Below are 12,059 nucleotides of genomic sequence, written 5' to 3'. Positions count from 1 at the left end.
TGTGGGAGTTCTCTTGTATGTTATTTGTTGTTTTTACCTTGTTGCTTTCAATAATTTTTCTTTGTCTTTAATTTTTGTCAATTTGATTACTATGTATCTCGGCGTGTTTTTCCTTTGGTTTATCCTGTATGGGACTCTCTGCGCTTCCTGGACTTGGGTGGCTATTTCCTTTCCCATGTTAGGGAAGTTTTTGACTATAATCTCTTCAAATATTTTCTCAGGTCCTTTCTGTCTCTCTTCACCTTTTGGGACCCCTAATGTGAATGCTGTTGCATTTAATGTTGTCCCAGAGGTCTCTTAGGCTGTCTTGATTTCTTTTCATTCTTTTTTCTTTATTCTGTTCCATGGCAGCGAATTCCACCATTCTGTCTTCCAGGTCACTTATCTGTTCTTCTGCCTCAGTTATTCTGCTATTGGTTCATTCTAGTGTATTTTTCATTTCAGATATTTATTGGTCATCTCTGTTTGTTTGTTCTTTAATTCTTCTAGGTCTTTGTAAAACATTTCTTGTTTCTTCTTGATCTTTGTCTCCATTCTTTTTCCTAGGTCCTGGATCATGTTCACTATCATTATTCTGAATTCTTTTTCTGGAAGGTTGTATCTCTCCACTTCATTTAGTTGTTTTTCTGGGGTTTTGTCTTGTTTCTTCATCTGGTACATAGCCTTCTGTCTTTTCATCTTGTCTATCTTTCTATGAATGTGGTTTTTGTTCCACAGGATGCAGGATTGTAGTTCTTCTTGCTTCTGCTGTCTGCCCTCTGGTGGATGAGGCTATCTAAGAGGCTTGTGCAAATTTCCTGATGGGAGGGACTGGTGGTGGGTAGAGCTGACTGTTGCTCTGGTGGGCAGAGTTCAGTAAAACTTTAATCCACTTGTCTGATCATGGGTGGGGCTGGGTTCCCTCCCTGTTGGTAAGCAATCAAACAGGCCTGAGGTGACCCAACACTGGAGCCTACCCGGCTCTTTGTGGGGGCTAATGGCAGACTCTGGGAGGGCTCACGCCAAGGAGTACTTCCCAGAACTTCTGCTCCCAGTGTCCTTCTCCTCATGGTGAGCCACAGCCACCCCCTGCCTCTGCAGGAGACCCTCCAACACTGGCAGGTAGATCTGTTTCAGTCTCCTGTGGGGTCACTGCTCCTTCTCCTAGGTCCTGATGCGCACACTACTTTGTGTTTGCCCTCCAAGAGTGGAGTCTCTGTTTCCCCCAGTCCTGTTGATGTCCTGCAGTCAAATACTGCTACCCTTCAAAGTCTGATTCTCTAGGAATTCCTCCTCCCGTTGCCGGCCCCCCAGGTTGGGAAGCCTGATGTGGGGCTCAGAACCTTCACTCCAGTGGGTGGACTTCTGTGGTATAAGTGTTCTCCAGTTTGTGAGTCACCCACCCAGCAGTTACGGGATTTGATTTGATTGTGACTGCGCCCCTCCTACAATCTCATTGTGGTTTCTCCTTTGTCTTTGGATATGTGGTATCTTTTTTGGTGACTTCCCGTGTCTTCCTGTCAATGATTGTTCACAATATTATTTTTTAAAAATAGTTTTTGGGCTATAATTGACATAAACTGCACATATTTAAAATATACAATTTGATGTTTGTTTTCTTTACTATTTTAATCATTTTTAAGAGTACAGTTCAGTAGTGTTAAGTATATTCCCATTGTTGTGTTATGGATCTACAGAACTTTTTATCTTGCAAAATTGAATGTGTATACTACATTTTGGTCATCCATCCATCTATTGATGAATACATGGGTTGCTTCTACCTCTTGGCTGTTGTGAATAACGCTGCTATAATCATGGGTGTGTAAGAGATTTGTAATGTTTTCTTAAAACATCCCCAAAATGATTCTAATGTGTAGCCAAGGGAGAGAAGCAGTGAGAATGTTTTTAAACTTAGAAAACAACCCAGTGTTGGAAATCAAATATAAATCTCAGTGTGAAGTTTTAAAACTTGTTAATATATATCATCTATATATTACCCTAGGAAAATGTAGAAACATTACATCTATTTTCTATTCTGAAATTGTGTGTTTTCTATTTTGAAATTGGTATTTATCCCAAATTTAAGGTGTTACTGTGGGCGATTGATTAGAGACCATTATGGGATAGATGAAGCCTGGACCATCTCAGCTGCCAACGGTAGTGAAAATGAACAATGGTGTGTTGAAAAGCACACAATGAAAAGCTCTACAGATACCTTTGGCACGATTAACTTCCAAGATGGAGAGCACACCCACCACTCTAAGGTTTGCTAATAACCTACATTATTTTGCCGATTTTTAAAAAATATCTTTATTGGAGTATAATTGCTTTACAATGGTGTGTTAGTTTCTGCTAAATAACAAAGTAAATCAACTATACATATACATATATCCTCATATCTCCACCCTCTTACATCTCCCTCCCACCCTCCCTATCCCACCCCTCTAGATGGTCACAAAGTACAGAGCTGATCCCCCTGTGCTATGCAGCTGCTTCCCACTAGCTATCTATTTTACATTTGGTAGTGTATATATGTTGATGCCACTCTCTCACTTTGTCCCAGCTTACCCTTCCCCTTCCCCGTGTCCTCAAGTCCATTCTCTACATCCGCGTCTTTATTCCTGTCCTGCCCACAGGTTCTTCATAACTTTTTTTTTTTTTTAGATTCCATATATATGTGTTAGCATACGGTATTTGTTTTTCTCTTTCTGACTTACTTCACTCTGTGTGACAGCCTCTAGGTCCATCCACCTCACTACTAATAATTCAGTTTTGCTTCTTTTTATGGCAGAGTAATATTCCACTGTATATATGTGCCACATCTTCTTTATCCATTCATCTGTCAATGGACATTTAGGTTGCTTCCCTGTCCTGGCTATTGTAAATAGAGCTGCAGTGAACATTGTGGTACATGACTCTTTATGAATTATGGTTTTCTCAGGGTATATGCCCAGTAGTGGGATTGCTGGGTCATATGGTAGTTCTATGTTTAGTTTTTTAAGGAACCTCCATACTGTTCTCCATAGTGGCTGCATCAATTTACATTCCCATCAACAGTGCAAGAGGGTTTGCTTTTCTCCACACCCTCTCCAGGATTTATTGTTTGTAGATTTTTTGATGATGGCCATTCTAACTGGTGTGAGGTGATACCTCATTTTAGTTTTGACTTGCATTTCTCTAACGATTAGTGATGTTGAGCATCCTTTCGTATGTTTGTTGGCAATCTGTATATCTTCTTTGGAGAAATATCTGTTTAGGTCTACCTATTTTTGGATTGGGTTTTTTTTTTTGATATTGAGCTGCTTGTAAATTTTGGAGATTAATCCTTTGTCAGTTGCTTCATTTGCAAATATTTTCTCCCATCTGAGGGTTGTCTTTTCGTCTTGTTTATGGTTACCTTTACTGTGCAAAAGCTTTTAAGTTTCATGAGGTGCCATGTGTTTATTTTTGTTTTTACTTGGATTTCTCTAGGAGGTGGGTCAAAAGGATCTTGCTGTGATTTATGTCTAAGTGTTCTGCCGATGTTTTCCTCTAAGAGTGTTATAGTGTCTGGTCTTACATTTAGGTGTTTAATCCATTTTGAGTTTATTTTTGGGTATGGTGTTAGGGAGTGTTCTAATTTCATTGTTTTACATGTAGCTGTCCAGTTTTCCCAGCACCACTTATTGAAGAGGCTGTCTTTTCTCCATTGTATATTCTTGCCTCTTTTATCAAAAATAAGGTGACCATAGGTGTGTGGGTTTATCTCTGGGCTTTGTATCCCATTCCATTGATCTATGTTTCTGTTTTGTGCCAGTACCATACTGTCTTTATTACTGTAGCTTTGTAGTATAGTCTGAGGTCTGGGAGCCTGATTCCTCTAGCTCCGTTTTTCTTTCTCAAGATTGCTTTGGCTGTTTGGGGTTTTTGTGTTTCCACACAAATTGTGAAATTTTTTGTTCTAGTTCTATGAAAAATACCATTGGTAGTTTGATAGGGATTGCATTGAATCTGTAGATTGCTTTGGGTAGTATAGCAATTTTCACAATGTTGATTCTTCCAATCCAAGAACATGGGATATCTCTCCACCTGTTTGTATCATCTTTAATTTCTTTCATCAGTGTCTTATAATTTTCTGCATACAGGTCTTTTGTCTCCTTAGGTAGGTTTATTCCTAGGTATTTTATTCTTTTTATTGCAGTGGTAAATGGGAGTGTTTCCTTAATTTCTCTTCCAGATCTTTCATCATTAATGTATAGGAATGCAAGAGATTTCTTTGTATCCTTCTACTTTACCAAATTCATTGATTAGCTCTAGTGGTTTTTTGGTAGATTCTTTAGGATTCTCTCTATATAGTATCATGTCATCTGCGAACAATGACAGCTTTTCCTCTTTTCCGATTTGGATTCCTTTTCTTTATTTTTCTTCTCTGATTGCAATGGCTAAAACTTCCAACAGTATGTTGAATAATAGTGGTGAGAGTGGACAACCTTGTCTTGTTCCTGATGTTAGAGGAAATGGTTTCAGTTTTTCACCACTGAGAACAATGTTGGCTATGGGTTTGTCATATATGGCCTCTGTTATGTTGAGGTAAGTTCCCTCTGTGCCTACTTTCTGGAGGGTTTTTATTTTAAATGGGTGTTGAATTTTGTTGAAAGCTTTTTCTGCATCTATTGAGATGATCATATGTTTTTTCTCCTTCAGTTTGTTAATGTGTTGTATCACATTGATTGATTTGTGTATATTGAAGAATCCTTGCCTTCCTGGGATAAACCCCACTTGATCATGGTGTATGATCCTTTTAATGTACTGTTGGATTCTGTTTGCTAGTATTTTGTTGAGGATTTTTGCACCTTTGTTCATCAGTAATATTGGCCTGTAGTTTTCTGTCATGACATCTTTGTCTGGTTTTGGTATAAGGGTGATGGTGGTCTTGTAGAATGAGTTTGGAGGTGTTCCTCCCTCTGGTATATTTTGGAAGAGTTTGAGAAGGATAAGTGTTAGCTCTTCTCTAAATGTTTCATAGAATTCACCTGTGAAGCCATCTGATCCTGGTCTTTTGTTTGTTGGAAGATTTTTAATCACAGTCTCAACTTCAGTGCTTGTGATTGGTCTGTTTATATTTTCTATTTCTTCCTGGCTCAGTCTTGGAAAGTTGTGCTTTTTTAAGAATTTGTCCATTTCTTCCAGGCTGTCCATTTTATTGGCATATATTTGCTTGTAGTAATCTCTCATGATCCTTTTTATTTCTACAGTGTCAGCTGTTAGTTCTCCTTTCTCATTTCTAATTCTGTCGATTTGAGTCTTCTCCCTTTTTTTTCTTGGTGAGTCTGGCTAATGGTTTATCAATTTTGTTTATCTTCTCAAAGAATCAGCTTTTAGTTTTATTGATCTTTGCTATCATTTCCTTCATTCCTTTTTCGTTTATTTCTGATCTGATCTTTATGATTCCTTTCCTTCTACTAACTTTGGGTTTTGTTTTTTTTTTCTTCTGTCTCTAATTGCTTTAGGTTTAAGGTTAGGTTGTTTATTTGAGATGTTTCTTGTTTCTTGAGGTAGGATTGTATTGCTATAAACTTCCCTCTTAGAACTGCTTTTGCTGCATAGCGTAGGTTTTGAGTCGTCGTGTTTTCATTGTCATTTGTTTCTAGGTATTTTTTGATTTCCTATTTGATTTCTTTAGTGATCTCTTGGTTATTTACTAGTGTATTGTTTAACCTCCATGTTTTTGTATTTTTTACAGATTTTTTCCTGTAATTGGTATCTAGTCTCATAGCATTATGGTTGGAAAAGATACTTTATATGATTTTAATTTTCTTAAATGTACCAAGGCTTGATTTGTGACCCAAGATATGATCTGTCCTGGAGAATGTTCCATGAGCACTTGAGCAGAAAGTGTATTCTGTTGGTTTTGGATGGAATTCCCTATAAATATCAATTAAGTCCATGTTGTTTAATGTATCTTTTAAAGCTTGTGTTTCCTTATTTATTTTCATTTTGGATGATCTGTCCACTGGTGAAAGTGGGGTGTTAAAGTCCCCTATTATGATTGTGTTACTGTCGATTTCCCATTTTATGGCTGTTAGTATTCACCTACGTATTGAGGTCCTTCTATGTTTGGTTCATAAATATTTACAATTGTTATATCTTCTTCTTGGATTGATCCCTTGATCATTATGTAGTGTCCTTCTTTGTCTCTCATAATAGTCTTTATTTTAAAGTCTATTTTGTCTGATGAGAGAATTTGCTACTCCAGCTTTCTTTTGATTTCCATTTGCATGGAATATCTTTTTCCATCCCATCACTTTCAGTCTGTATGTGTCCCTAGGTCTGAAGTGGGTCTCTTGTAGACAGTGCATATACTGGTCTTGTTTTTGTATCCATTCAGCCAGTCTATGTCTTTTGGTTGGAGCATTTAATCCATTTACATTTAAGGTAGTTATTGATATGTATGTTCCTGTTACCATTTTCTAAATTGTTTTGAGTTTGTTATTGTAGGTGTTTTCCTTCTCTTGTGTTTCCTGCCTAGAGAAATTCCTTTAGCATTTGTTGTAAAGCTAGTTTGGTGGTGCTGAATTCTCTTAGCTCTTGCTTATCTGTAAATGTTTTAATTTCTCCATCAAATCTGAATGAGATCCTGGCTGGGTAGAGTAATCTTGGTTGTAGGTTTTCTTTTCCTTTTCATCACTTTAAATATGTCCTGCCACTCCCTTCTGGCTTGCAGAGTTTCTCCTGAAAGATCAGCTGTTAACCTTATGGGGATTCCCTTCTATGTTATTTGTTGTTTTTCCCTTGCTGCTTTTAATGTTTTTGTTTGTACTTAATTATTGATGGTTTGATTAATATGTGTCTTGGCATGTTTCCCCTTGGATTTATCCTGTATGGGACTCTCTGTGCTTCCTGGACTTGATTGACTCTCTCTTTTCCTATATTAGGACAGTTTTCAATACTAATCTCTTCAAATATTTTCTCAGTCCCTTTCTTTTTCTCTTCTTCTTCTGGGACCCCTATAATTCAAATGTTGGTGCATTTAATGTAGTCCCAGAGGTCTCTGAGACTGTCCTCAATTCTTTTCATTCTTTTTTGTTTATTCTGCTCTGTGGTAGTTATTTCCACTATTTTATCTTCCAGGTCACTTATCCGTTCTTATGCCTCAGTTATTTTGCTATTGATTCCTTCTAGAGAATTTTTAATTTCATTTATTGTGTTTTTAATCATTTGTTGTTTGCTCTCTAGTTCTTCTAGGTCCTTGTTAAACGTTTCTTGTATTTTCTCCATTCTATTTCCAAGATTTTGGATCATCTTTACTATCATTATTCTGAATTCTTTTTCAGGTAGACTGCCTATTTCCTCTTCATTTGTTTGGTCTTGTGGGCTTTTACCTTGCTCCTTTGTCTGCTGTGTGTTTCTCTGTCTTCTCATTTTGCTTACCTTACTGTGTTTGGGGTCACCTTTTTACAGGCTGTACGTTCATAGTTCCTATTGTTTTTGGTGTCTGCCCCCAGTGGCTAAGGTTGGGTCAGTGGGTTGTTGTAGGCTTCCTGGTGGAGGGGACTGGTGCCTGTGTTGTGGTGGATGAGGCTGGGTCTTGTCTTTCTGGTGGGCAAGAGCGCATCCAGTGGTGTGTTTGGGGTATCTGCGACTTTATTATGATTTTAGGCAGCGTCTCTGCTAATGGGTGGGGTTGTGTTCCTGTCTTGTTAGTTTTTTCGCATAGGGTGTCCAACACTGTAGCTTGCTGGTTGTTGAGTGGAGCTGGGTCTTTGTGTTGAGATGGAGATCTCTGGGAGAGCTTTCGCCTTTTGATATTACGTGGAGCTGGGAGGTCTCTGGTGGACCAATCGCCTGAACTCAACTCTCCCACGTCAGAGGCCCAGGCCTGACACCTGGCCTGAGCCCAAAGTCCCTGTCAGCCACACCACTCAGAAGTAAAGGGAGAAAGAAAGAAATAAAGAAAAAAAAAATAGAATAAAGTTATTAAAATAAAAAATATATATTTAAAATTTAAAAAGTTAAATGTAATAAAAAAATAAAGAACGAAAGAAAGAAGACAGCAACCATACCAAAAAACAAATCCACCAATGGTAACCAGCACTAAAAACTATACTAAAGGGCTTCCCTGGTGGCGCCATGGTTAACAATCCACCTGCCAATGCAAGGGACACGGGTTCGAACTCTGGTCCAGGAAGATCCCACATGTCACGGAGCAACTAAGCCCATGTACTACAACTATTGAGCCTGCGCTCTAGAGCCCGCATGCCACAACTACTGAGCCCACATGCCACAACTACTGCAGCCTGTGTGCCTAGAGCCCATGCTCCACAACAAGAGAAGCCACCGCAATGAGAAGTCCGCGCACCGTGACAAAGAGTAGCTCCCATTTGCCGCAACTAGAGAAAGCCTGCGTGCAACAACGAACACCCAAGGCAGCCAAAAATAAATTAAAAAAAGAAAAAAAAACTGTACTAAAAAAAAAACAATGGAAAGACAGAACCCTAGGACAAATGGTAAAAGCAAAGCTATACAGACAAAATGACACAAACAAACATACACATACTCACAGAAAGAGAAAAAGTAAAAAGAAAAATCTATATATATATATGAAAAAGGAAGCAAGCAGCCAAATCAATAAACAAATCTACCATTGATAATAAACTCTAAATACTAAACTAAGGTAAACATAAAAACAAATTAGATGCAGAAAGCAAATCCCAAGTCTATAGTTGCTCCCAAAGCCCACCGCCTCGATTTTGGGATGATTTGCTGTCTATTCAGGTATTCCACAGATGCAGGTACATCAAGTTGATTGTGGAGATTTAATCCACCGCTCCTGAGGGTGCTGGGAGAGATTTCCCTTTCTCGTCTTTGTTCTCACAGCTCCCAGGGCTCAGCTTTGGATTTGGCCCCGCCTCTGCGTGTAGGTCGCCGGAGGGCGGCGTCTGTTCTGCCGGGGTTGGGGAGGGAGGGGTACGGAATGCGAGGCGAGCCTGCGGCGGCAGAGGTCAGCGTGACTTTGCACCAGCATGAGGCGCGCCGTGCGTTCTTCCGGGGAAGTTGTCCCTGGATCTCGGGACCCTGGCAGTGGCGGGCTGCACAGGCTCCCCGGAAGGTGGGTGTGGATAGTGACCTGTGCTCGCACACAGGCTTCTTGGTGGCGGCAGCAGCAACCTTAGCGTCTCATGCCCGTCTCTGGGCTCCGCGCTTTTAGCTGCGGTTTGCGCCCGTCTCTGGAGCTCCTTTAAGCAGCGCTTTTAATCCCCTCTCCTCGAGCACCAGGAAACAAAGAGGGAAGAAAAAGTCTCTTGCCTCTTTGGCAGGTGCAGACTTTTCTCCGGACTCCCTCCCGGCCAGCTGTGGCGCATTAACCCCCTGCAGGCTGTGTTCACGCCGCCAACCCAGTCCTCTCCCTGCGCTCGGACCGAAGCCGGAGCCTCAGCTCCCAGCCCCGCCCGCCCCGGTGGGTGAGCAGACAAGCCTCTCGGGCTGGTGAGTGCTGGTCGGCACCTATCCTCTGTGCGGGTATCTCTCCGCTTTGCCGTCCGCACCCCTATTGTGCTCTCCTCCGTGGCTCGGAAGCTTCCCCACCGCCACCCTCCGTCTCCGCCAGTGAAGGGGCTTCCTAGTGTATGGAAACTTCACAGCTCCCTCCCAGAGGTGCAGGTCCTGTCCTAATTCTTTTGTCTCTGTTTTTTCTTTTGCCCTACCCAGGTATGTGGGGAGTTTCTTGCCTTTTGGGAAGTCTGAGGCCTTCTGCCAGCGTTCAGTAGGTGTTCCGTAGGAGTTGTTCCACATGTAGATGTGTTTTTGATGTATTTGTGGGGAGGAAGGTGATCTCCACGTCTTACTCCTCCACCATCTTGAAGGTCTCTTATTTTGCTGATTTTTAACAGAGGCTATAACCTCCAAATGTATCTCCAAATTGTATTTCTAAGTGTAGATGATTAGATGACCAGGTTATATTGCAAAGGCGATCCGTGTTACTTACCTGTTGACAAAAGTGACCTGATTCTTCTTTTTCTTTTATGTCTGAGGGGCATGATACCTTACCCAGGTGTGGTGTGGCCAGCTCTTTGATTGACTTCTTTCAGCCAGGTTATGACCTCTGCAGAAGAGAATGGCTTATTGCTTATGAGGCAGTTGCCAAACGGCTTCCCTTTTCTTAAGGAATGTACAAAGGTTACTACCGAAGAACAGACTTCACCTGAATCACGGCTATAGCAATTCCCAGTAACTTACTTAACCTGTGGCTGTTGGTGCCTGCTATGCCCTTGTGAGAGCCTTTTCTCAGGAAGAAAATGGGGAAATTTCTGTACCCCCTGAATGATAGTGCTGGGCTCTACAGGCCAGTTTTTCTCCTGTTCCTAATATAGTAATTTTACATGTGATTCACATAGTATTGACAGGTCAGCTGTCTCTCAGCTGTTTTCTATTGACCTTGTTAACTGTACACTACTTTATTAGAGGCAGCTTTCCTTGGGGAAAGTACAGGGGGAGGCTACCTCAGGAAAGCTCAGTCAGTTGTGTCCTGCAGTGCATCATCAGTTAAAAGGATTTGAAAAACTGTTCTTAATAGTGCAATCATAATAAGGTTTCATAATATAATTGTACAGTAATCGACATTTCTGGTTACTAATCCACTTGCATCTAACTTTGTGCATTGATTTTTGTTTGTTTTGGTTGGCAAGAAAACTGTCCTCCAATCCTTTTTGGAAGCTGACTCTCGTAGAACTCTTTATGTAATTTTTCCCTTAATTGTTCATCTTCTTCCTTTTGCTTTTATGTTTGTTTATAATCATCTTCATTTACTCATTTTTTTTATCCATTCAACAGATCTTTATCAGTTGCCCATACTTTGTTATGCCCCAAGGAGAATATGTTCTGTGTACTAACATTGCTTACAGTCTAGTGAGGGAAACAGGAAATAAATATACAATTACCCCAGACGGTGGGGATGCTGGGAAAGGGGAATACAGGGTTCTTTGAGAGAATGAAAAGGGAACTCCTCCTGTTTTTCTGGGGTGGTGTGCATGTGTCAAGGAAGCCATCTGAGAATAGGGATGGCTAAGCTGAGATGGGAAAGATGAGTGAGGTGTTTGGTGTCTGGTGAGACAGAAGGGTAAGACCACTGTAGGCGTGAGGAATAGCTTGTGGGAAGGCCAAGGGGGAATATGGTACGTTTAGGAAAACTGAAAACATGTTTAGACAGATCTGATCACTAATACGTTTTATGCTTAGCATAGGCTCCTGTTATATCCTCTGTGCCTGAATGCATTTTATTTGATCTCTCAGAAGAGGCTACCCTTATCTTTCAGCCTGGAATTGCACTTCAGGCTTAGCATGCACAGCAGGAGAGCTTGGGAGAGCTGGTTACTCATCCCCTCTGCTGCATTTCCCTTTCTAGTTGTTATCCCTCCCACCTCCTTCCACAGAGGTTTGGAGGTGACTTACGATAAAGGAGGAGGAAGGGAAAGAGAGAGTCATAAAACCTTAGCACCGTCTTCAGCTGGCCTTTGGAAGAAAAGAGTCTAGTGCTGATAATTTAGTTGATCAAGGTGTTATCCTGAAATCTCGAGAAGTATCTTCTAGGACTAAAAGGACTTATAACTGAAAGGGAGGACTACCTGGGAGAAAGAACTGAGAGAGAGAGAAGGAGAACTAAACCAGAGCTGCCTCCTCTGCCCTTATTCATCATTCGAGGCAACGTGAACCCTTTCACAAAGGTCAACTTGTATTTTTCCTACTCTTTGAATATGTGATAAAGTCGTGGCAACTCAGTTTTCTCACTTGTAAACTGAATCCTAGTTACCCTCAGATTCTTTCTACTACATCCTGTGATGGCTGCACCATCCTCATGTCAGAAATTCTAATATTTTAATTATGAAATAAAGGGATTATGTTTTAAGAATTTCAGAGATGAACACAATTGTGTTAAATCACTATCACATTCTGGAGGACAATGTGATAATTCCTATTTGCATATCTGTGGCGATCTCTACCTGTGGTTATTTTTGCTATAGTTTTATAAACTCATGGTTTCCTATGGTCCTTATCCTATAAATCCGACTTATTCTTGCTGTTGGTTGGCTCACACTCATCTCAAT

At 40.6% G+C, this 12,059-nt stretch overlaps 1 protein-coding gene across 1 annotated transcript in view; it reads left to right on the top strand.

Annotated features, from left to right (window-relative positions):
• Positions 1 to 12,059, top strand: part of TRPM6 (transient receptor potential cation channel subfamily M member 6) — a 121,716-nt gene that overhangs the window by 10,598 nt on the left and 99,059 nt on the right. Inside the window, exon 4 of the mRNA XM_065878353.1 lies at positions 2,066 to 2,243. Within this exon, the coding sequence (XP_065734425.1) occupies positions 2,066 to 2,243 (178 nt within the window). The remainder of the gene's footprint in view (positions 1 to 2,065; positions 2,244 to 12,059) is intronic.

Source organism: Phocoena phocoena, chromosome 6 (genome assembly GCF_963924675.1).
Source record: "Phocoena phocoena chromosome 6, mPhoPho1.1, whole genome shotgun sequence".
NCBI lineage: Eukaryota > Metazoa > Chordata > Mammalia > Artiodactyla > Phocoenidae > Phocoena > Phocoena phocoena.
This window is presented reverse-complemented; position numbering and strand designations above follow the sequence as displayed.